The 23,932-nt window shown below is 54.0% G+C and overlaps 11 protein-coding genes across 11 annotated transcripts; 7 read left to right on the top strand and 4 right to left on the bottom strand.

Moving 5' to 3' along the window:
* Positions 1-337: 337 nt before the first annotated feature.
* TRIVIDRAFT_85265 (uncharacterized protein) lies at positions 338-2,479 on the top strand (the record flags this gene model as incomplete). The annotated part of the gene is made up of 3 exons (XM_014104212.1): positions 338-874; positions 979-1,275; positions 1,342-2,479. 3 exons carry the CDS (start codon positions 656-658, stop codon positions 1,768-1,770), a joined length of 945 nt encoding a protein of 314 aa, XP_013959687.1.
* On the bottom strand, positions 338-5,189 carry TRIVIDRAFT_79322 (uncharacterized protein; the record flags this gene model as incomplete). The annotated part of the gene is made up of 8 exons (XM_014104211.1): positions 338-871; positions 976-1,275; positions 1,342-2,572; positions 2,629-3,111; positions 3,178-3,424; positions 3,500-3,627; positions 3,704-3,927; positions 4,019-5,189. 6 exons carry the CDS (start codon positions 4,795-4,797, stop codon positions 2,421-2,423), a joined length of 2,013 nt encoding a protein of 670 aa, XP_013959686.1.
* An 856-nt stretch (positions 5,190-6,045) lies between these two features.
* Positions 6,046-6,613, top strand: TRIVIDRAFT_62161 (uncharacterized protein; the record flags this gene model as incomplete). The annotated part of the gene is made up of 4 exons (XM_014104213.1): positions 6,046-6,095; positions 6,174-6,254; positions 6,340-6,437; positions 6,528-6,613. 4 exons carry the CDS (start codon positions 6,046-6,048, stop codon positions 6,611-6,613), a joined length of 315 nt encoding a protein of 104 aa, XP_013959688.1.
* Positions 6,614-7,243: 630 nt separating this feature from the next.
* On the bottom strand, positions 7,244-8,146 carry TRIVIDRAFT_119862 (uncharacterized protein; the record flags this gene model as incomplete). The annotated part of the gene is made up of 2 exons (XM_014104214.2): positions 7,244-7,649; positions 7,737-8,146. Coding segments are annotated over 2 exons (816 nt in total), but the record flags the coding sequence as incomplete, so codon positions are not given.
* A 2,544-nt stretch (positions 8,147-10,690) lies between these two features.
* On the top strand, positions 10,691-11,632 carry TRIVIDRAFT_62163 (uncharacterized protein; the record flags this gene model as incomplete). The annotated part of the gene is made up of 3 exons (XM_014104215.1): positions 10,691-11,102; positions 11,170-11,342; positions 11,396-11,632. The coding sequence occupies 3 exons, from the start codon at positions 10,691-10,693 to the stop codon at positions 11,630-11,632; spliced, it is 822 nt and encodes a 273-aa protein (XP_013959690.1).
* Positions 11,633-12,968: 1,336 nt separating this feature from the next.
* TRIVIDRAFT_32953 (uncharacterized protein) lies at positions 12,969-14,508 on the top strand (the record flags this gene model as incomplete). The annotated part of the gene is made up of 2 exons (XM_014104216.1): positions 12,969-13,420; positions 13,482-14,508. The coding sequence occupies 2 exons, from the start codon at positions 12,969-12,971 to the stop codon at positions 14,506-14,508; spliced, it is 1,479 nt and encodes a 492-aa protein (XP_013959691.1).
* A 1,057-nt stretch (positions 14,509-15,565) lies between these two features.
* On the top strand, positions 15,566-16,532 carry TRIVIDRAFT_127983 (uncharacterized protein; the record flags this gene model as incomplete). The annotated part of the gene is made up of 2 exons (XM_014104218.1): positions 15,566-15,677; positions 15,802-16,532. Coding segments are annotated over 2 exons (843 nt in total), but the record flags the coding sequence as incomplete, so codon positions are not given.
* On the top strand, positions 15,566-16,821 carry TRIVIDRAFT_167727 (uncharacterized protein; the record flags this gene model as incomplete). The annotated part of the gene is made up of 2 exons (XM_014104217.1): positions 15,566-15,677; positions 15,802-16,821. A coding segment is annotated over one exon (267 nt), but the record flags the coding sequence as incomplete, so codon positions are not given.
* Positions 16,822-17,377: 556 nt separating this feature from the next.
* Positions 17,378-18,349, bottom strand: TRIVIDRAFT_72603 (uncharacterized protein; the record flags this gene model as incomplete). The annotated part of the gene is made up of 2 exons (XM_014104219.1): positions 17,378-17,833; positions 17,901-18,349. The coding sequence occupies 2 exons, from the start codon at positions 18,330-18,332 to the stop codon at positions 17,378-17,380; spliced, it is 888 nt and encodes a 295-aa protein (XP_013959694.1).
* Positions 18,350-20,316: 1,967 nt separating this feature from the next.
* TRIVIDRAFT_229633 (geranylgeranyl pyrophosphate synthase) lies at positions 20,317-21,957 on the top strand (the record flags this gene model as incomplete). Its single annotated transcript, XM_014104626.1, has 1 exon — positions 20,317-21,957. The coding sequence occupies one exon, from the start codon at positions 20,317-20,319 to the stop codon at positions 21,637-21,639; it is 1,323 nt and encodes a 440-aa protein (XP_013960101.1).
* A 23-nt stretch (positions 21,958-21,980) lies between these two features.
* On the bottom strand, positions 21,981-23,478 carry TRIVIDRAFT_32214 (uncharacterized protein; the record flags this gene model as incomplete). The annotated part of the gene is made up of 2 exons (XM_014104220.1): positions 21,981-23,244; positions 23,297-23,478. 2 exons carry the CDS (start codon positions 23,476-23,478, stop codon positions 21,981-21,983), a joined length of 1,446 nt encoding a protein of 481 aa, XP_013959695.1.
* Between the last annotated feature and the right edge of the window lie 454 nt (positions 23,479-23,932).

A 23,932-nucleotide genomic window follows, 5' to 3' on the forward strand; every position in this document is an offset into this window, starting at 1 on the left:
TTATGCAGAGTAGCCAGCAATGGCACTAGCAGCTTTCGACACACAGCCCTCCCGTAGCTTTTTGCAGCATTAGGATTAGACCATACTGTACACAGCCAGCACCGAGGCAAACTCTCGCAGCCCGCCCCCAAAAATTGCCCGAAACCCTCACCAGATGAAACAAAGATGCCGAACCTTGTAAATCGTACTGTAACAAGAAGAAATCGGAACAAAAAAACAGAGTTGCTTCCAAACATGGACCCTTGGACCCCACTCGGCGCCCGTCACTCCGTTGTGCCGCCCCACTCCCCCAACAGAAAAGAAAAGAGAGTTCCCATTCTGTAACGTCACAGGCCTAATTCTTTCAACTATTTTTTTTTTACTCCGAGATTTCTCCCGAACCCAAGGCAAGCCTCCGGGGAACTTCTAGAAGCTCGGCCCTATTTTTCTGTTCTGCCATTGTTCTTCCGTGGAAGCGAACAATCGCCATCTGGTGCTCAGCCTCAGCCTCGTCTCATCGACCAACTGAAAGGACCCCCCAAGAACGGAGAAATAATAATAAAAAAAGAGGGGGTTCTCGTATTGAAACCAATTGCTCCTTCTCCAGAAACGCACACCCCGCCTCACTCGGCATCTGGAGCATCAACCCCCGGAGATTCTTCCCCTCCTCCGCCACATGGCCGGCCCCCCGTCTCGCCCCGGCTGGTTCGCCGTTCCGGCCCCCGTCCGCGAGCTGTTCAAGCTGTTCCCCTTGACCACCCTCCCTGCCGAATCTCTGCCCGAGCGAGCCCCCGAGAGAACACGTCCGCGGCCGTGCCTGTACGTCTTTGCGCGGACGCTGGAGGATGCTCGCAGCGGCCGGCCGAGCTTCAATCCCCAGTGCCTGAAGTGGCAGGTAAGCATATACAGCCGCAGTCCAATTGTTCCCAATGGGCAAGCATCATGTAATTGCTGTCAAAGTCTCTCGGATATCTTGACTAACACCGTTTGATTCAACAGACATTCCTCCGCATAGCCGGCGTACAAGTCCATCTCGTCCCCTCCAACAACCATGCCTCCCCCTCCGGCGCATTGCCCTTTCTCCTCCCCCCGACAACACAAACACCCACATCCGAGAAGGAATCGACGACAACCCCCAGCAGCAATGCCGTAACAAAACCAACAGTCCCCCTCACCGGGGCAAAGATCCACCGCTACGCCAAAGACAACTCCCCCAGGGAAACCTTGCCCGACTCTCCTCCCTCCCGCACCGAAGCCTACGAAGCTCTTCTCTTACAAAGCCTTCGTCCCGCATGGGTATATCCCCTCTCTCCTCTCACCATCCATCAAAAGAAATCTCGTCAGCTAACCGAATATCAAAAGCTCTACGCCCTCTACCTCCACAACTCAAATACCCACCTCCTCAAATCCCTCTACCTCCCCCCCTCACCCATCCTCCATCTCCCCTCCCTTCACACCCTCCGCAACGCCGCCACCGACGAGATCCTCAATACCACCCGCCGCGCCCTCATCGACCCGCCCCAGCTCCTCGCAGACGCCACCGACGCCCTGCGCTCGCTCTCCGCCCTCCTCGCCGGCGACGACTGGTTCTTTGGCCAGCCCGGCCCGGGCCTGTTCGACGCAGAGGTCTTTGCTTACACGTATTTGATCCTGGACGAGGCGTTTGGCTGGGCCGACGACTATTCGCTGGCGCAATGCCTGGCCAAGTTTGATAATCTGGTAGAGCACAGGAGACGGCTATATGAGAGGTGTTGGCCTGAGGCACAGGGGGAACAAGTAAACCAACATTAAAGCACCCCTTCAATGTACAATAATAAATGTTCTCCCAATAAAGGAACAAAATGCTCCCTCATGTAAAATATTCAAATCAAAGAAGAAGAAAAGCTCCAAAGAAGGAAATAAGGGAAAGACAAAAGGAAATTTTGCTCATCACAGCACAAAATCAACTAAACTCTTGCCTTCGCCTTCAATAATACCTTGGCTCTATCTTGTGACAAGTTCAAACATCCCTAACCCAAGACATCAACACTGCCCGCTCGCCTCACCCATCATGACACCTCGCCTTTAGCTTATACAACAAGACCCAAGGATTCCTACGCCGTAACCACGTATCAGCCATTAGTTTGACCCGTGCCTATTTCCCCATTGACGGGGTGAACGCACTGCGTCCGCTTGCTACCAGATTCCCTAGATCTAAACGCCTAAAGCAATCAAAAATAATGAAAGAGGGGAGGGGAGGGGGGTAAGAAGAGACAAAGTTTAGAAAAAGAGAGAAGGGGAAAAAAGAAGAGGAACAGGGAAGAGATAGAAAACCATCCTAGTGCCAAAACTCCAAAGATGCGAGACGCCATATGAGGGGCAAGTTGAAACGGGGACGAAAAAAATGTGAATCGCTCTGCCGGTGGACCTCCCAGCAGAAAAAAAGCCATGGTATCGTTTCTTCACACCTGTTGAGACTGCTGAATGCTATCTACCACATCCTGTAGCGAGACAAATGCTCCTGGTCCGCCATCCTTTCGTAATTCTTCTAGCAGCACATTGGTCTGCGCGTATAGCGTTTCCAGTGATGCTCGTGATGACTTTCCCAACGATGCTAAATGGCCCATGTTAGATGTACTCTCGAAAGCATGAAAGAAGAGGAAAACTCACATAGGATGGCAGAATTCAGCTCCTCGGCAACCGTCACTCGTCCTTTTCCATCCAGCAGGTGGCTGACCTGAGGCTCCTTAAGCGGATTTTTGTATGCCACCAAGGCCCAAATCTCATTCAGCGACTTGCTAATCTCCTTCCGGGGATCGTTGGCAAACTCAGCCTGCAGGGCCTGGCCATAGCTTAGCATCTTATTTTCCAACTTGGTCAGCTCCGCGCCATGATCCCCTCCATCTGTCTCCATGTTGTCTCCCCATCCGTGACTGCCGTTAACATCCAGGTCCATCTCTTGACCGAGCTCAGTGCCCCTTTTGGCGTCGTATTTTATACTCAGCTCGGCAGCTCTCCGCACCATCTCGATGAACTTGCGACATCGCAGCTTGAAGTATACCTGCTCGTTGTCGCGGAGAACTTGCGGATAATACGTATTGGTATACTCGAGCGCTTGGTCTATTTCTCCGTCGAGTATCGCTCGCCGAATTCCTAATCAAAGTGTCAACAAAGACTTTACAAGGGACACACTCTAGCAAAAGGGCGTCGTTGACTCACGTTGTCTGTTGTTTGCATCCTCATCGTCTTTGATGTTAAGGCCGTCAACAGTGACGTTCGGATTTAGGTTCAAGGCCTCCTTTTGCAGCTTCATATCCTCTGCAAAAGCGCGAGCCGTCTCCACGTAGCCATCATGTTGGAGAAACTGCAGCACCAGCGCTTGAATGAGATCTGTTTCGTTCATGCCTGGCTCGAGCTGCGAAGTGTCTGCCAACTGAATGGCATTTTGGATGATTTCTCGTTGTTCCTGTTACACCTCGTGTTAGCGCTCTCTTGCGCAATCGCCGAGATATTATAAAGCAAAGGTGGCCTCCGCACGTACATTCATCATGTCATCAATGTTGTAGACGAAAGGTGACTGCCCAAAATTGACTGAAACTTCCTCGCCCTGCTTTTTCAAGCTGATGGCTGGGTATAAATTAGTCCTGGTGACGTCGTGAAATGCGACCCCTATTTGTTTTTAAGCATGCCTTGTTAGTTATTACATACACGCGGGTGGCACCATGGACATTTCGCAAACACGTACCAATCATCCGTCCGTTTTTGGTGAAGAATGCTGTGTGGTCTCGAAAGTTGACTCCGCACCCGATAACGTCACCGCTGTTAAACACCGGGCCAAAAGGCCTGCCTATGTTTTGGCCTGTAAAACACCGGCCGTCGTCGCCGTGGTATCCCCAAGATTCTGGCTCCCAGCCGACAGGCCGTGATAATGCTGCGTTCTTGGTAGAAAATCCAACCGCAATCGTCGTACTAAGTGTCATTGTTAGCGATATGTCCATCAACGGTATGATCCGCATTGAAAAGGAAAAGGAAAAGGGAGAAAAGTCTATTAACAACATACTCGTCTCGTTTGCCCGAAATAATCTGCACTTCGTAATAGTATATCCCACATTGAGGAGGCATGAAATTATCCGCTCGAATAGCACTAGCCTCATGGTCGCGCTCATGGTGGCTCTTGGGTCCAGTGTATTTGAGCCCGAGCAAATTTGGTGTCACCTCTAGAGACGCCCACATATCACCAGGGTTCCAGTGGACTGGCAGAGGCGCCAGACTGTCGTCGCCATCATACGGCGTTCTCTCCAGGACGGTGTGCAGTATGCCTCTATGTGCGCCAGGAGGGAGGGGTGTCGTGCTGAGACCCGAAGTGCTGAGATCCTGCCCATTCCCTTTGCTCCGTTTACCCTCCTTCTGAGCCTCTAGCTTGGTATTGTACACCTCCTCCAGCTTCTGAACGTATGTCGAACCCTTGAGATACGATGGCACAAAGAACCGGTCGTCCATGGAATCCACAGAAAAGATGTCGAATGCTCGAGAAAAGGACGGCAAGCTGCCGGTCGGCCTCCACACGTTGGCCATGTCGCCCTGAGCTGCCGGATTATCCATTTCAGTCGAGGTTGCGGCCGGCGCAGGCACAAGAGGGAGCGTGGGATCGAGGAGCAATTCACCGTTGGCGTCTAGCACGGATGTTCGGGCGGGATGCGTATAAAAGTTGTAGCTGCCTCCCTCGTCGGGAGGAACGGGGTCGTGGGTGGACGTATATTGATGTTGGTAATCGAGGGATTCAGCAGACGATTCCGAGTCTGTGAAACCAGATGAGCCATGCGGTTCCGGACTAGACATGACGAGGCAAAAAAGGGAGAGACGAAGGGAAAGGGACAGGCAAAGGCTCAGGGGGGGAGAGGGTTTGGGGGGGGGGGGGTCGTGCCTGGCAAGCGAGCAGCTCAGCTACTGAAGCAGCTTCCAACTAGCTTCAGTCAACGCGCCACTCGTTCCAGGTCCGGCGTCGGTGTACAAGGCCGTACACAGATGGCTGGAGGGATGCAATGACGCGGGAGGTGGGATTTGATGCGCAATCACGAAGGGAGGGAGGATTCCAACTGGCGATGTGCAGTATCAGAGGAGGCAAAGAGAGATCGGCCGGCCGAGAGAACGGCGTATCGAGGGAGGGGGAGCGGCGAAGCGGGCGGACAGGCTGGTAGCAGCCGCCTTGCAAAACGAGCTGGCGCTGGAGCCCAGACGGCAGCAATGGCTCTGGTAAGTCTCAAGGGGAGCAGAGGCGGAGGGCTGCAAAAGACTCGACGAGCTGGCTCTGCTGTTGGGCGGGAGCGTCGTAGTTGTCATTGATCGGGTGGAGTTGCAACTGATCAAACCACGTCGAGACGCTGTCATGCACGCTCTAGCACTATCACTTGGGTCTTGTTAGTGGAGCCGCCGGTGGGCAGCGCTCGCTTGAGCCTGGAGCGGCGCATTTCTGGCGCTGATCGGATGCTGGTAGCAGCTTGAGCTTCAGGCAATGCATCACGGGGACATGGAATGCTACAGCGGCCCGAGACATTCATTTATTTCCAATCAACTCAGGTACTAAACATGTGCTGCGCCGTGTATGCCTGCCTGTATGTACATGCATCCTCTATCCGAGCCGGCATCTGCAGCTCCGTTGCTTGCTTCGGCTGTATTCTGTACCAGCCGGAGTACATCCAGACACCAGACGTGTTGCCATCCGTGCCTACAATGGCGACAGCCGTGAGATTTCCATGTATGACGGGTATGGGGACTAAGGTTTGGATAGTGGGGTGGGCAGGATTATATAAAATCAACCGGGTGGCTTTCTTGGGGAGAATGAGAACTTGTTTACAAAGTACAGGCAAAGGCAAATCTGATAGGCGCAAGTACCTGCCTGCTTGGTTGAGAGACGACATAGAGATTCACCCTTTACGAGTACCATCAAGGTCATGTGCCTTTCCCTGCCACAAGCAAGTAAAGCACATGCTTCAGCTGTTTGCCAGCTCACCAGCCACCTCCGCCTTATGATGGCATCTCAACTTGGCATAGTCCGCCACCCGAATGACTAAGCCGCACGAGCACGCGATGTCCAACGTCCGCAGCGCAACCAGCAATCTCAAGCTCTCATATACCAAGTAAATCCCAACTCACACAACAATGAATCACCAAAACTTTCAATCATGAATAAAACTTGAAGCAAACCCCTCCTCCAGTTACCACGTCGCGGGCGCAAATGCAGGGGAAATCATGCAAAACAAGAGACCCGAAAAGGCGATCAGCCGTCGGCGTGGCATGTAAGAGGGCTAAAAAAAAATAATTATGACTGATAATGTGATGCAACTCGAGCTAAACCCGAGTAAAGGAATAAACTGAAACTAGGAAGAATGCTGGCTACCTGGCCACGACGCCACCCCATCGACAGCTGAGCCAAGAACGTGTGAACAAGTGTTCGATAAATGGCTCACCCCCGGCGCAAAGTAAGCTGGATGTCAGGCAAGGAGCCCATATTGGCTGAGGCACATCCCGACAGTGCTATTTCATCTCGCTGCTGTGCAAACGCATTGCAGAATGTGAATGTGATGAGAAATTGAACCGGCGGATGTCGGCCTGTGGTTCTCATGGCAATGATGCCGTCGTCTTGGATATGTTTTAGATCAGAGACATGAGATCGCACAGAGCTGCCAGCCTATCCACCGATCCCTATGTAGCGTAACACAACCTGTTTGCAGCAGCCTGGAGCAATTTCAACATTCAAAATAAAAAGGTGTCCTCACCGCTTCTGTTCACAAGAGTCAACTACTAGAGCTACTAGAGGAGACAGCGACGGTAATAAGCCACAAAGAAAGGTATTGTATTGCCGCAGCCGGCCAACAATGCCAACCTATCTACTCTTGAACCCTGAGCATACCCTTACATACATGCAATTACGCCGACAATGATCCCGATACTCCAGCCTGCGCAGATCCTTCGAGGACCGGCAGAATGTTCCCCCAGCCAACGCCAGCGACAGCAGAGTCGCTTTGTAAAAGACAGGCTATTATCAAAGATACCCGAGTGTCCCGTCCTCGGAGCCAATGAAACAGAAAGCAGAACCCAAGCCCAGTATTTTTTTTTCTAGGTTTCGAACAAACAGTGCCACATGTAGCACGGGGAAAAAAAAGAGAAGGAAAAAAAAAGTAAAAGAGGCAACAATGTCATAAACAAAACAAGTAGATGAAAAATGTAGGCTGCGCGAGAGCCCAAAGTGAGGAAAGAAAAGAGAAAAAAAACTGGAAGCAAAGCGCTATGATGCCGCCGCCACAGCAATGGGTGCTGGAGACGAGTCTTGGATGCTAGGCGCGCTCTGCATCTCGACGTCAGGACCGCTGTTGCTATTGGAAACGCTGTTGCCTTCGTTTCCGGTTTCTTCTTTGTTCTCTTTGTTGCTACCCTCAGCCGACGGGGCAGCAGAGTCTTCAGCGCTGGATCCAGGGTTGGTTCGCGGAGGCGCAGTCCATCTTGGTATTTCCCAGGAAACGCCCGTAAAACTCTTGAGTTTGAAGCCGCCCTTGGCCCACTTTCGGCAAGGCTTGCCAGACCGGTCGAGGGCTCGAAGGCCTGCGTTGATGGCTCCTTGGTTTGCCTTGGGACCAAGCTTATGGGCAGACGGGCGAGCCGCTGCACTGCTGTGGTCGATAGTGCCATCCTCCCTGCAATAAGACAATAAAATTAGTACATGAGTTGAAGAGTTGAAGAGTCGATACTGTGGAACAGTATAGCGGTGGTTGTAAACTTACAATCGGGGCTTCTTCTTTGGGCCCGGCTTGCCTCTGGGCTTGGGTATGCCGTCTATGGTGCCATTTGCAGCAGCCGCAGAGCGCTTGACTCCCTTCTTCTTCAGTCCATCGGGGGGTCCCATTGGCGTTGGGGCAGGCGTGGTATCAGCGGCCGGGGTAGCGGCATTTGAGTCGGATGCGTTGTCGCCATTGGAGGCGGCTGTAGACACAACCAGCGCGTTGGGGCTGGCCGGCGACTCTTTGATTTCCGAGTTCTCCTTGGAGCTCTTGGACTCTGGGGATTGAGTTCCTTCATCGATAGACACCGAGGGAAAGAGGTCGCGTAGCAGGGCCGGCGGCACGCTGAGGGTGACGAGCAGACCGTGTTTGGTCGCCGATTTGCGTCGGCCGTCGGCTGCCTTGGAGGGAGGCATCGCGTCTGGCGGAGGAAATTGGGATTTTTCTGCAAGAGCGGCGAGCGAGCAGGGCTAGGCAAGCCCGTTTGGTGGTGCCGATGGTCAAGCGGCCCGACGATGGTATCGAGCCCGACGACGATGAAAGATTTTGCGTCGGCAATGGCGCGGTGGAGCGATGCTGACGGGTGCAGCGGTGGTGATGGCAGATGGCTGGTGATGATGGAGAGGAGCAAAAATACGGAGGATGACGGGAAGGCCGCGCAGGTTTTTTGGCGGTGCTCTGAACCACGGGCGATGGGCTAATACCTAAGGTTGGTGGTGATCCGGCGTGGTGGTCAGGGGGTCTGGGGGCCTTGCGTGGAGCAGCAGCAGAGAGGCAACTCTGGAACTCTGGACTATATTAGCAGGCCGGCGGTGATAGTGTCATGTCATGAGCGCAGGTGCATCGCGGCCGGAGAGAGAGAGAGGCGAGGGGGGAAAAAGAGGCGGGAGGCGGAGGGATTTTCATTTTCTGGGGTCTTGTCTCGTAAGGTTCGGGGCTTTGGTCTCATCCTCGTTTTTTTTTTTCGGGCCAGAAGGGCGGCGGCGCACAACGCAAAAAATCGGGCAGCCCAGAGGTTTCTTGTTCGTCAGGACCGTGACGCTCCAACACAAAGGGCGAGGGGTGGAAGATTCAGGTGCCGCGCTTAGTGGCGACCCTGAAGCGGACTAGCGCGTAAGGCAGGCCAGTCCCGAAGGGGGCGTTTTTGGGATTTTAGGTGGCAGCTCAAGCAGTTATTTTGTTTTTGCCCGCATTATCCAAGCCTCCGACAGGCCAATCAAGAGCTAGTCTGGCTAGCCCTGCGACGGACTGGGAAAGGTTGCTCTTGGGAGCGTCTGATAGGCCGCGAGGGATTAGGTAAGGCCGCGGTTGGAGCGCTCCTTTGTACCTTTGCGTTGAGCTCAGCGAGCAGAGTACAGCAGGGTACAGCAGAATACAGCACAGCCTTGGGGATTTTCCCCAAGTTCGCCTTGGGCATCGCATTGGATCCTTTGGCCCTTCTTTCTCACCACCGCCAAAAACGGGCTTATCCCAGCCATCTCCAGTTAACCGAAGCCGGCGTCCCACTGGCAATCACAAGCAGACGTCGCCAAATTTCGGTTTCGGCAGCAATTAACAGCGCGCTCAGAGGGCACAAACCCGGGATGGGTGCATGTGCCTTTATCCCTCGCAGCGAGCCTTATCTCATCCCGACTGCGATGAAACTTGACTTTAATTCCTTTTCCTTTGCTCATCTCCCAGATGCGCCAAGCATTTGCCAAACGGTCGCAGCGCTATGAGGCTTTAAGGCGGAAAGCATCCAGATGACTGCCCGCGCCATTTTCGAGCTATCGAGGCCCAATTTGCCTCCGTACAGTGTTTTTCCAAATCTTGGGTTTTGGTATCGGTATAGCTTTGAAGCTAGATGCAATGGAATCCCGCCAGGATGGCTTTATTTCGGGGACATGATCATTCTGCATCGCCTAAGCGGGGGTACCAAGGAGGTACCTACAGGACGTCGGTCGCATCATCTTTTGCAGACACGCAACCAACCTGTTTTCCTGGATGACTCCATCTATTCCACTGGCTTCTATTGCGTAGTCCGAACTTACCGACGACATCTCACCATCCGCGCTTCCCAAACTGCGAGAAGTTGCCGACGTCATCTGATGCGCTGAGTAATTTTCAATTATGCCCTCCATTTCTCTTTCGTAAATGGTCTCCCAGGTTCAATATGCGGTAATGAGGAGTAAATTTGTCCTCTGCCAACGAATTATCGGCAGTTAAGTGTTTATCGACATGATCCGACGATTCAGTCACCTACCAGGGCGTCGGAAACTAACATATTGTCCCTGCAGAACATTCATGTATGAGCTCCCTCTAGATTATTGCAGGTCTCACCTGCATGTAGCCGGAAATGTGTCGTAATTCTCGGTATGAGAACTGTAAACTATATCAGAGAGCGTCAGACGTGCTCGATCAATCAAACGAAGCATTTGTGCTTTCATTGTAAGCAAAGCATAGCCCATGAGGCCTGCTACGATCGAGTATCCGGCTTGATTTGGCGTTAGAGGCCAAGATGCTGATGTCAAGATCATGTCATACACACAGCCGATAATCACTTGTTGTAAGGCAGATATATAAAATGAAGATGGAGCTTCTTTCCTAGATATGATTAATTAACTGACTCGCCACATGGCCTTTCATTTGTAAGAAACGAGTGTACGGAGTGCTCTATGCCAGCCATCATACACAACCACTAAAACGAATCACAAATCGAGAATTAAATTGCTTCATCCGAGACATCGTGTCATTCAATGCACCGTTACGGATGACTGGAATCCAGGGGCACGCAACAATGGAGTCTGGTCGCCATCGCAGCCGCTGGAATGTGTTGCTCCTCACAACGACCCACTGCACTCACAAGATATATCATGGGCATAAAGTCTTTGGATTTGGACGATTGTCAATTCGATTCACTACAACTACTTCGCTATTTGTGTGGATATCAATTACAGTTAAACTTGACGACACTCATCATGGTTCTTCTTGAGCACCTTCCACTCCTCGGGCTCGCCTTGGGTCTTGCTCACCACCATAACCACGGAAGATCATCTCATCATCATCCATCTCTCCCAAACCACAAGCCCGTTCACCAAATCTCTGCCGATGTATCACATTTTCACCAAGCTCCGAAGCTGATTGCCGCCCGTGCATCAGATGAGATACAGGAGACCGCAATCGAGGTTTCCAAGGACCAACTGGGGACTATCCTCGACAAGCTCCAGGCTCTTGAACAAGAAATCTACAATATTTTAGCCAACGCTGACTCTTCTCTAGAATTAGGATCTACGCCTGCAAGACAAGCCTCCAAGAATTCTGCCCCTTTAGCGCCTACCAATCCCGAAAAGCTAGTCGTGACAACACGGGAGTCAAAACCCGCTCCAGCAAGTAAGTTTCAGAATCAGAAATGGCTTCTCTCTTATCACCCCAGTTCGGACACTGATCAATATTACAGCAGCCATCATCGGGGGCTTGTTCAAGGAGTCTTCCGTTGATATGGATGCTTCAGCTGTATCTGACGATAAATTCACGACGATAGTCACCTCGACGACTCGGATCACACGAACGGTGACTATAGTGCCCCCGGGGATCGTTACCGTGACCGCGTTCCCATCCAATCCCGCAGAGGTAAGTCCTCAAGTAGTCATTTCAAACAGCTGTCAATGCTAACCTCAGACTAGGAGAGCAAGTTCAAGGCCATGATTCCCTTTGCTAATGGGACGACGAGCGCCGCCCTGCCGAGAACCACCTTGAGCGGTGATCGTGTCCAGCCTCTCAACCTGTCATCGACAAACCTTGATGCAGAACAGGGGCGGCCTATGATTACACCTGTGGGTTTCAATGCCTCAGCGAGCATCCGTCACTTGTCGCTATCGGCTACCGCGAGTGGGTTCAGAACCCTGCGGAGGGCTGCTTGATGTACCCGGAGGAGGATAAGCAGGAGAATGGGATGATGGGGGAGGGAGGACCTGGGTGGAAAACTGGAGGGGAGAAACATCACGAACGGCGTTTGGATCGGCGCTTTGTTTTCTGTCTATGCACACTACTAGATGTACGGAATATTTTCCTCTGCTTCTTTCTTTCTTTCTTTTCTTTTGCTTTTCAATTCCTGTTTGTAATGATTACAATGTACATCCCCGTGTGACAAGCAAAATCTTCTCTCTCCCGCAGCTTGCTTAATCCCACCCCGATTCTAAACGAACGAATCACATCTTTTCCATTAATCAACGCTCCCGCTTAATCACCGACTCCCGAAACCATGTTACGTTTAGTGTTTCTCTTTGTGTGCTGTACGAGCCCCGGAGGGCGCACGGGGGCTGCACGGAACCCGCCCACTTTTCGAGATACCTCTGCTGTGCGCCACAGAACTATGGGCAGCTTGTACCTGGCTTACTCGAGAGAGCAAGGGCCGGGTCCGATCTCGTTGTGGCCGGAATGATTCCGGCCAATGGTCCAGTAAAAAGGCCGGGCAGAATCGGTAGCCTGTGGGGCGAGATATAATGAGGCCGGCCCCTCCCCCACAAAAACTGAATGGCTTGTCTTACTCGGGGCTTATCAGGCTCTGCAGGGAGAGCGAGAAAGGGGAGAGTAGACAATGTTTCACTCACGGTTTATATGCTGTTGAACATGCATATCTATACGCTTAGACATAGATAGGAGAACCTTTGGTGCCTCTACACCTACAGTATACAGTAAATAGTATTAATAGATAGCTGCGCATCATGTAAGTGAGACAGTACGTGTACACGTCCAGCACACACGGCCCAGCAACGCCTTCGCTGGTCATGCTTCCCCCTTGATCTGCCCGGTTGTCGGTGTTGAGACGAGAGATAACGGCGCGCGTTTGTTTCTGTTACGTGAAGTTACGCGATTAGCTCTCCGACACCTTCCTCTATCAGTTCCAGCAGGAGTCTCGACCCGCTCGCGCCGCCGTGCGTCGTGACCTCATCCCCACCCAGTGGCCGGAATCCATTCCGGCCACCGGGTACTTAGGCGGCGGCGCGGACCCGGACTGACGATGAGAGTCTCCCGGAACACTCAGACTCGACAGAGCAATTCGAACTCTTTGCCACCTATTCTTCCTACCACTTTTTCTCTTTCCTTGGCTTCACTGCCCTGCAGACTGCCTCTCAGTCAGCTGTTATACCCCTTATACCATATCACTTACACCGTCAACCACTTACACACTTCTCACATCACCTCGCCACATCAACCATCTCTCCATCTCCAACCCTATATCACACCATCTACACAATGGGTTCCATCGCCACAAGCGTCCCTCCCTTCGAGGTCCTCACAGATGCCCGTCCTGATGACAACTCCCTCCCTGCCTTCATGGTGTCTACCACCAGAGGCTTCCTCCCCCGCGCAGACCCCATTGTCACTCTGCCCAAGGAGTTCGAGGCGCTCGAGTCCATCCTCCAGCGCATGCCCGTCAAGACCCTGTCTGGCGAGCCCGGTCTCCTTGCCCATGGCAAGCTTGGTGATGAGGTCGACACTAGCTTCCCGGACCTCACTGAGCAGATGGATCTCTACAAGGGCAACCTTCCCCTGATGAACGCCCTGTACCGAGACTACTCTTTCCTCGCCTCGGCATACCTCCTTGAGCCTTGCCACTTGCGCTTCCTCAAGGGTGAGGAATACGGCTTGGGACGTCAGACTCTTCCCAAGAACATTGCTCGTCCTATTGCTCGATGCGCCGAACTGTAAGTCGCATGTCATATAAACCATGTTAAGAGTACAAGCACGCTAACCCATCATCATCAGCACTGGCTTTATGCCCTTCATGGAGTATGCTGGCTCTTATGCGCTCTACAACTACCGCCTTGAGGAGCCTTCCAGGGGTTTGGAGTATGACAACATCCGCCTCATTCGTGCTTTCGAGCACGGCCTCGACCCTACCTCCTCCGAGGCCGGCTTCGTTCTTGTCCACATCGACATGGTCAGGAACTCTGGCCCCCTCGTTGCGGCCACAGTCCGCTGCCTGGACGAAGCTTCTAAGGCTGCCGCTGGCCTCGGCAGCGTCGAGGGACGCAAGTCCTTCAACCAAGGACTCTCTGACATTGTCACTGCGATGAAGAAGATCAACGCCGTCATGGAGACCATGTGGGGCAAGTCTCGTCCCAGAGACTACACAAGCTTCCGCACCTTCATCTTTGGCATCACGGCCCAGTCCATGTTCCCCAACGGCGTCGTCTATGAAAGCCTCTACGACAACAAGCCCATGTCATTCCGAGGCGAGTCTGGCGCCAACGACTCCATGGTGCCCCTCATGGACAACTTCTTGCAGCTGCCCATGCCTAATACGCCTCTGACCGCCATCCTGAACGACTTCCGCGAGTATCGTCCCAGCAACCACAAGACCTTCCTGCAGTACGTCAAGGCCCGCTCTCAAGAGCTGGACCTCAAGACATATGCCCTGGGCTACAAGGGCGAGCCCGAGTCGGATGAGCAGAAGGAACTCCTCCGCGAGTCTCGCAGCCTGTGGATCCAGATCCTCAACGAGGTGCGAGACTTCCGCTGGCGCCACTGGTGCTTCGCCAGAGAGTACATCCTGAAGCAGACATCTCACCCAACTGCCACCGGCGGCAGCCCCATCGTCACTTGGCTCCCCAACCAGCTGGAGGCCGTGCTGGCGGAGATGGTGGACGTGCACGACAAGACCAAGGACCAGCACAAGAACGGCTTGGGCAAGGTGGCCGAGGAGATTATGGAGGCGGCGCTGCGGCAGAGGGAGACTCTGCGCAAGGAGGTTGACAAGTTCTGCGCGGAGAGAGGCGTTGCAAGAGAGTAAGGGACTTTGGATTATACCAGGATGGATTTACTGCGCTTTGACATTTGTATGATAAAATTGCCATGTTAGATGGGTTCTATGTTTGTGTTGTATCGTGTAAGCTAGTAGTTAAAAAAAGACTGGAACTTGCGTACGAGTACACTTGTTGGAGCCTGTGATGTCTGTCCTTTGGAGCTTCGCAATAAGCACTTGCGCCTAAATCGCCTAACACGCATCGCCGTAGCAGTGCACCTATTCCCAAACACTCCTAGAACATTAATCATCATTGAGCACATCTGGTTCGTCCAAAAACAAATTCGGCAACCATGGCTAAAACTCTCCCATTTGACCAAAAGCGTCTCGTGAGTCTCGGAGCGGGGGGGCAGCACCAGGACAGACGCCCGTTCATGCAACAATAAATGAAGTCGCATCCACAACGCGCCCCCAACTGCATCCACCCGCGGATTGAGCCTTTCATCCACAATCAGCATCCTCTGATCGAAGAGGAAGGGGAGGGGGCGCCAAAAAGGCCGAGTTTCCGTCGATTGAGCCCCAAATCTGACCGAAGCAGAACCCCATTTCCAGCAGCAACGCAGCGTGACTGCTCACCGCATCCTTTGGCTTTATTTAGACGAAAGCGTTGGATGGATGGATTCCATATGCAGCCCGTTCGGCCTTATTTCTTCCATTTCTTATTTCCTTGACAATGGTGCCTTTCTCAATGGGGACGATTTGCCCGGGACGGCGTCGCGGCATGCATGGATGAGCCGCTGGGCTGATATCGGGGTCCTTTAGCCCATCCATCATCCACGAATCCTTGCACGACGGGGCCACAAGGCTGCGCGCAGCAATTGCCAAGGCCGCACTTTTCGTCTCTCCTCTTTCATCTCATCCTCTTCTTATTTCCTGCCGGAAGAATCGATTCGTGTTGCTGGGAGCATCCGATCCGAGCAGCAGTGAAAAGCGCAAATCAAACCAGAAGAGAAAGGGAAAGGATGCTCTTGTCGCCCAACCGACGATGAGGCTCCTCCTCACGCTCCCGCTCTGCGGCCTCGTCGTTGCCAGCGCCGCCAGGGATCGATATGCCGCTGTGCAAATCGTTCCCGAGGGACTGACGCCGCGATACTTTGTCGACAGGTCGCATCCGTTGTTCAAGCGCGAGGGAGCTTGCGGCGACAACGCTCACAGCTGTAAGAAGACACGACTCCGCTCTCTCTCTCTCCAGTTACAAGATTCAATGACAATTGCCGCTTTTATTTTTGTTCTGTTTTATTGTTTTACGAAAAACTTCGCTTTGCTAACCTCAATACACAGGCCTTGACACTGGCCACGGCGACCTCTGCTGCGACAACAACAGCTACTGCTACGTCAACACCTCCGACCAGCTCAGATGCTGCGCAATCGGCCAGGCTTGCTCCTCAGACAACCCTTGCGGTGCTACCGCTGTCCGCTGCTCTGTCACACGCACAGTCACCATCACATCCACCTCATCCGCCGCCAAGACAACCTCCAAAGAACCCGTCATCACACGAACAACCACCACCGTCCTCACCGGCTGCTGCGGCCGCGCGTGTCCGCAGACGAGCTTCTACCTCTGCGCCTCTTCCCTCGGCGGCAACTGCTGCCCCTTTGACTCAAACTGCCAGGCTGGCGGGCACTGCGTCTCGGCGAAGACAGCCCCGCCTCCAGGCCTCACTCCTGTCGCTGACGGCTGCACCACCAGCCAGTTCCGGTGCGCGGACGGCAACGGCTGCTGTAACAACGGCCAGACATGCACCTCGTTCGCAGGGTCGGCCTACTGCTCCACCGCAACCGGAGGCCCGACTAGCACCCTCGAGGCGGGCAGCGACTCTGGCTCCGGCTCCGGCTCCTCATCGTCCGGGGGCCTCTCCCCCGGTGCGGAAGCAGGTATTGCCGTCGGCGCGGTGGTGGGCGGCGGCCTCATAGTCGCGGCAGCCGTGTGGTTCTATCTCACAAGACGAAGAGCGGCGGCGCAAAACCGCGTATACAACGACGCCTCCCTACAATCTGGAGACGCGAACGGCGCCATTCCGGGTGATATCGCCATGGCCAACGCAGCGACGTCGCCTCAGGCCCAGCAGCAACAACGATGGACACTGGTATCTTCCGTAACTCCGTCTGGCGCCGTAACTGACGCAGGCACCGTCAGGTCCCCGTCATCCGCCCCGGATCCCGTCGAGCTTGCGACGGAACAGCGCATGGAAATTCAAGGCACCGAAGTCTTGTCGCCCAAGTCCGGCGTTAGCAGCATGGCTTTGACGGACCTCCGAACCCCAGAGACTACGGACGGACGATTTGAGTTGCACGGGTCGGAAGGATTATGGCCACTACCTTCACCAACCAGCCCCATGCCCAGCCCCCCATTGCCGGATCAGGATATAACCAGCCCCTTGCCCAGTCCCCCGTTCCCAGATCAGAATCCAAGTTCTCATCCAGGCCAAGGTCAGCACCCTTGAAGGCTGATGGATAGGTTTAATCATTCAGGGAGAAAGGAATGTTTTGGTTTATATGCCCGTCTATTGAGTAAAACGCCTAGTCTGGTAGTACACGATACCGTCCAAATGAAAATCTTGAAAAGTCCTCCATCGTAATGGAGGAAACAAGAAAGCAAAAAAAGCAAAATAATCTTTTGTATGCTCGCAGCCATTTCATGTAAGTGACTGCAGATCCCGAACGCCACAACCCCCCACACCCAATAGAGAGGCTAGCTCGGGGTATAAAGAGAAGAATAGAAAGTGATGTGCTGAAAATTGAAAAGATGCTTTGGGGGAAATGGTGATGGTAATGGTGATCAATGAAAAACAAAACCGAAAAGAGAATCCCAACGTTCCTTCTGTCCTCGTCCGTTGCTTCATATGCTGGTACCAGCTCAGCATACGATGCCGCCAAAGGGCGCGCAATTTCTCAGGTCCTTGACCAAGTCTTCCACACTACTAAGATGGCGACTCAGCAGCTGCTGCTTCTCCGCGGTGGTCAGCGTCGTGACCCCGTTGCTGTTGGCGCGCCTGCGGCCGTTCCTACCGTCGACACCATAGGCGCCAACAAGCTTCGAGGGGCTGCGCTGGAAGACAGACTCGCGCTGGTCAGCGCGGGGGGTCGAGGGCGTTTCGGGCATGAGGTAGAAGTAGAGGAATTCGACAAGCTTAAGCTTGACCTCACGAGAGGTGGCTCGCGATTTGAAGAGAGATGTAACGGTCAGGAGGCCGTCGAGCCCTTCAAAAGTTCGTGTGTTGTTGGGGGTGTCAATGAGAGCGACGACGAGAGTCAAGAGGGTGGCAGACTGGATCGCCGGGCAGTTGTAGGGTTCGAGGAGATCTAACAAGAGCTGCCAAAGAGGAGAGTATATGGTGAGCTTGGATATTGATCACAGAGGCCTCGTGGGCATAGCTTACATTCATGTTTTGTTCCCGCGCAAACAGCGATTTGCTTGGAGGGTGAAGCAAAGTGACACCTTGAATAAGGTCCAGCGCACTGAGAATGAGTAAATCATTCTGGCCGTCGCTGCCCTTGGCCATGAGCCGATCCAGCGTGCTGATCAGGCGCATGGCAACGTTCCATTCGAATCCCTCCTGCAGCTTGAAGAACTCGCGAAAGGCCGGGTCCTGGGTGAGCTGGGCGAGGTCCTTGCGAGGGGCTGCGGCGGAGGCATCGTCGTCGTCGTTGGGCACAGTCGAAGAGAGGGAAGAGGATCGTCCTCGCCCTGAAGAAGCGTTTGACAAGCAGATTTGTGCCAGTAGGCCCTCTACCTGACGCAAACCCTTGCGGATTTTGGGTCCATCGTAGGAGGAGAGGTTATCGAAAGCGAGTGACAGGAGAGCTTCCATCGGGGGCGGATATGGTGATCTCGGTAATCGCTAGCGGCGGGTATAGCTATTTGGTTAAAAGGACTGGCTGATCCTGTACTGGTAGAGAGGAGCAGCAACAGGAATCTAAAGAATTTCTGGGGAGGAAACGAAAAATAGGCCTCTATTTTTCTTTTGTTTGCTTTGTTTATTAGTGAGTGGGGAGGTGGGATGCAGTTAATTTTGAAAACGAAAGTGTTGATTGGCGTCCAGAAGGCTGCTGGCAAAGTGAGTGCCAGGACGGGCGCAGAGATGTTAATACAAGACGAAAGAGAAGGTATAAAGCATTGGGGGTATCAAACGACGACTGGCAGCAACAACATGAAAAGAGAGAGAGGGGAATAACAAGCAGGGAGAGGTGGTGAGAAATGCCACTGCGTCAATCAATGACCAAGACAACGGCAGAAAAGCGTCTGCCGAGAGGTTCCAGCGGGCTGGTTCAGCCATCATGTGGTTGCCGCCGCTCATTTCCCCGGCAACGGCGAGCATCCAGGGAGACGGGAGCCTTACAAGCACGCAGCAATGGAGAGCTCAGCAGCCTGTAGGCGGGGTGACAGTGATTAAGCTCCACTGTGATGTCCTGCTAGCGCTTCGCGGGAGCGCCGAAGGGACATGGCCAGGCCCTGAAACCGCAGTGCTTGCAGCGCCGACGGCTGCACGCCATTTAACTCGACGAAAATTGCACCTGTGGCGTTGGGACCCTGGACCTTGCAAACAAGGTGCTGGTATGATTGATTCGACCAGACATTTTGATGTCCAGATGCTCGCCCCATGGCTGGAGATTGGATGACTAACAATAAGATTGTCCATACGAGCATCCAATTCTATACTCCGCCAATCGCAATCGTCAACATGCATTCCACAATATTATGGTAACATCCGGGGGGAATATATGCATGTTGCTCGGTATCGTACATGCATACCTATATGTACTATGCCAATACGCGAACAATTCAGTCTCCATCACAGACCCCAGACATCATTACTAAGGCACATGCATCATCGCACATACACATGCGTATAGAATCAGGCCATTTTGAGCCAAAGCGGCAAGCAAGGCCATTCGCACTCGATTCTGCAATGGCGTATTACTCGTACCATCTGAGCTTAGAGCTGGAAGCGAGCCCACATGTCGGTACGGATGGATCAGATCCATTGGATTCCATCATGTCCTACCCGTTCTCCATAGCCCGGCTCGCCAGCTCGCTTCACTGCCCTGCTCCACGCCGTCGATCGTGTTCTGCACCAATTGCCTTCTGACGCGTTTTCCAAGAACCCAGTTGACATGAAGAGCCCATCCCTTGTTAAGACTAGGTCAGAACAAGCGTTGATATGGACGCTCAGCATCAAATGCCGCGGTTCAGTTTATATCTCTTGATACTCTTGATACTCTTGATATGGATGGCCTTTGGCAACTGCCTGATATCACAAGCTTGAAACAACCCTCCACACGCTCAATCGACTCAACTCAACATCAGGCTGCCAATGAATACACTCTGGCTAGCCAGGCTCCAGCCCGTCACACCGAATCCGCTCCATCCTGATGCGATTCCTCATCTCCAGCCTCACCGGACCGCGTATGCAGCAGCAGGCAACAAAATTCGGCCAACTCATCATCGAACCGGCAAACCGGTGACCAACGGGCTGATACTGGGCCTTGTGGTGCTTCCCGAAACTCTTGACTGCAGCCAACGTGCACCAACATGCATTAACAGCATCCCCATTCTGCGGTTCGGCGTCGTCTGATAGGACCAAAGGCCAACTATCACATCTCTTCTAATCACTGAACCCCGCCTGTAATCCAGTTGAACTCAAGCGAACCGAACTTGCGGTATGCACACGCACATGTACTCCGCACCTCGACCTCAACCACCAGACCCCGCCACTTCCACCAGCTCCACGGCCCTCAGCTGGCGCCACAGCGTCCAAGTATAAGACCAGAACCATAATCCGCCTCTGGGAAACGATGCACTCCCAATTCACCGTCTCGCCCAGCGCAATTCCTCCCAGGAAGTCCAGTAGCCGTCTTCACTCTCGGAGACAGCGCCAGCGCCAGAGCCAGAGCCAAAGCCAGAGCTTCACCTTTGCAAGCGCCTTCGCCTCGTCCCTCCCACGCCTGGAGTCTTCCAATTCCGCTTCCGCTTCCGGCTCTGCTCCCGCTGCCGAGCCCCTAATCGAGCTTGAGAACGAAGCCGAGTGGCTGGACCCGCGCTCCAAACTAGGGAAGCGCCCAGAACAAATGGCGAAGCGGCCCTTGCACCCTCAACCTCCGCCTCGGAGAAGCAGCAAGAGAGCAAACCACGGCGAGCTCAACATGCAGCACCAACTCAACCCCTCGGCGCCGCCCGACGTCGCGCGCTTTGCCCACGAGAACTTTGACTTTCGGAGTCGCGGCACATGGACTGACGAAAAGGAGCACGTCGTACGGGGGCCGTTTGAGTATGTCGTCAGCCACCCGGGCAAGGACTTTCGCTCCCAGATCATCGCCGCCTTCAACGCCTTCCTCGACGTGCCTCCGGAGAGCCTCCAGATCATCACAAAGGTCGTGGGCATGCTCCATGAAGCTTCGCTCCTCGTCGATGACGTGCAGGACTCCTCCGAGCTGCGCCGCGGCTTCCCCGTCGCCCACAACATCTTCGGCGTGGCCCAGACCATCAACTCCGCAAATTACATATACTTTGCTGCGCTGCAGGAGCTCGTCAAGCTCGGCAACCAGAGCGGCATCAAGCTCTTCGCCGAGGAGCTCATTAATCTGCATCGCGGCCAGGGCATGGACCTCTTCTGGAGAGACACCCTCACCTGCCCCACGGAAGACGACTACCTCGAGATGGTGGGCAACAAGACCGGCGGCCTGTTCCGCCTCGGCATCAAGCTGATGCAGGCAGAGTCGAGCTCGGCCATCGACTGCGTGCCCCTCGTCAACATCATCGGCCTCATCTTCCAGATCCGCGACGACTACATGAACCTCTCGTCGAGCGAATACAGCCACAACAAGGGCATGTGCGAGGACCTGACAGAGGGCAAATTCTCCTTCCCCGTCATCCACAGCATCCGCGCCGACCCCGTCGACCTCCAGCTGGTCAACATACTCAAGCAAAAGACCACAGACGTGCAGGTCAAGCGCTACGCCGTCTCCTACATGGAGACCAAGGGCAGCTTCGAATATACCCGCCAAGTCGTCGCCACGCTCATCGAAAGGGCCCGCAAGATGGTCGCGGAGCTAGACGATGAGTCCGGCAGGGCCGCTGGCATTTACAAGATTCTGGACAAGATGACCATACCGTCGTGAGCGGGGCATAGTCATGCCATTGTGAGATGAAGGGGGGAGTTAATGATATACGAAATTATTCAGGGAGCATCTACAACGCATCGGCGCCAAAGCGAAGGGGTTATGACTTTCATTTTGTTCATTTACTTTTCTTTTTATCTTGGGTTCCCGAAATGGGTAAGAAATTGCATATCAATCAGCTCAGTCTGATTCTCTAGCGTAATCAAACCGCATCATCAACCTGTACAATAAGCATCATCACGCGTGTACCGACTCTGGCTCATTAGCGATGATTCATGTGAATACAGTGAATAATAAAAACTAAAATAAACTCCTGCTAAGCCCATGGAATTAAAAAGATGCTATTGTGATCCGGAAACAGCCACAGAAACCTTTCTCTTCACCAGCCTCACCCACCGCCTCCGCCTCCATTTCCCCTTCTTGCCCGTGCCATCCTCGCCCTCTTCCCAGCTCATATGCGGCATCGCCCCTGCTCGGCCGCTCGCCTGTTCGGGCTGGTCGACGACGCCAGTGCGCTCCTCACGCTCGTTGTAAATATCGTACACCCACCGCTCCCCTTCCGTCTCGACCTCGACCCCCGTGATGATGCGCTCCTCAACCCAGTCTCTGCTCCAGAGATCCAGAGCCCACTTCTTCTCACTCCACTCCCAGCCTTCCGGCGGCATCACGTCCTCGAAGAAGCGCGTGCCACGCGGCCGCTCGCCAGCGATGCGAGGCTGCGACAGGGGATCGTACGGCGACGGGCAGAAGAGCCAGGCCTCCCACTCGCCTGCCCCAGAATCCTTTTGCAACTCAAATATTTCCACCTCGCGCGTCTCCGGAGCCGAGTCGAGGATGACGTCGGTTGCGATCCAGTCGTCCATCCACGTCTTTGCCTTCTCTTCTCTCGGTTGGATGTGCTCCTCACGCGTGGCGGCTAGCAGACGAGCGACTGCAGGGTGTCCAGAGACGATGGCGGCCCATCCACCTACGAGGAACACAAATCTCCACGGGATCATGTGCGCAGCGATAGTCATGAAGACGCCTGCAGCGAAGAGGAAGAGAAACACGGCCGAGGAGAGCGCCTCGTTGCTGAAATTGCTAATGGGCACAAGCAGCGCCACCACCATGTCGTGCCCCTGCGAGAAGTCATCCATGCAGTTCTGCAAATCGCCCATGTTTCGGAAGAAGTCTTTGCTCAGCTCTTTAGCGGGCCGAACCGTCGCTGCCGGTGCCAGTGGAGGTCCCCTTGGAGAATAGCCCATGCTCTGCTCGCTCGACAGAGTGCCCTTTGGTGGCGCCGGATGCCGTGCGAGGAATCCCGGGATGAAGGCTCCTAGGAGGATTCCCACGATTGGCAGGACACAGAGGAGATACGGGTCGAGACAGACGAAGGTGTAGGTGGCGAGTAGAGACAACGTGTGGGAGGGCTTGCGCCAGGACAGGATACGCGTCATTCGAGCCTGGAACTTGAAGACTACGCCAATACGGGCATTGAATCGCCGAAAGTTGTTGGACATGGTGGTGAGGTTGAAGCCAGGCCGCTGCGGGAATGCCCCATCGTCTGCCGATATGGAGACCTCGGCGCCATGGCTGTCTTCATCCGGGATGACTTGTTGGAGGAGTCTGCGCGATACATCATTAGCATTGCTATTCTCCTTGAAAACGATATACACACTTTTCTACTAGGCGATCTTGGATGTTCGCCTTCTCTCGGAGGGCCGCAAGGCCGCTTCGCAAGCCGGATCGCTGAGGCGACGCCGTCGATGGATCCAGTTCTGAAGGTGCCTTTCGCTCCGGCGGTCGCTCCGGTGATTCATCGCGGCCGGCGGCCATTAACTCTGCCGCAAAATCATCCATAGCATGTGATGAGCTGGCCAGCGCTGCCGCTTTACTTTCACCACTATCTCATGTCGCGGATGATGCGATAGTGATGGCGATAGCACCAGGAGAGGTTGAGGTTAAGCTCGGCATGTGACGCGAGGCGGCAGGCGATGATCTCACCTTGTGGCGTAGCGGCGCCACACCTCTCAACCCAGATTTTGGTACGGCACTCACACGCTCACAACCAGAGCAACTGATTCGCCGCCGTTAATTCTGGGGAATGCGAGAAGCGCTAGCCGGCGGCCGCTAAAAAAAGAAGGGTTCAATTGGTAGCTCGCCCTGAAATGCAGCGTCGAAGGCACACACAATATCTCAATCGGATCTAGAGCGTTGCCGCGACAACTGTGCCCGGTTTACTCCGTACAGTCGGGCCAATGCTTCAGGATGAAGCAACGAATTATCCAAAGTATCCATGGATTCGGTTCTTCCG

The sequence above is a fragment of the Trichoderma virens genome (genome assembly GCF_000170995.1).
Source record: "Trichoderma virens Gv29-8 chromosome Unknown TRIVIscaffold_3, whole genome shotgun sequence".
Lineage (NCBI taxonomy): Eukaryota > Fungi > Ascomycota > Sordariomycetes > Hypocreales > Hypocreaceae > Trichoderma > Trichoderma virens.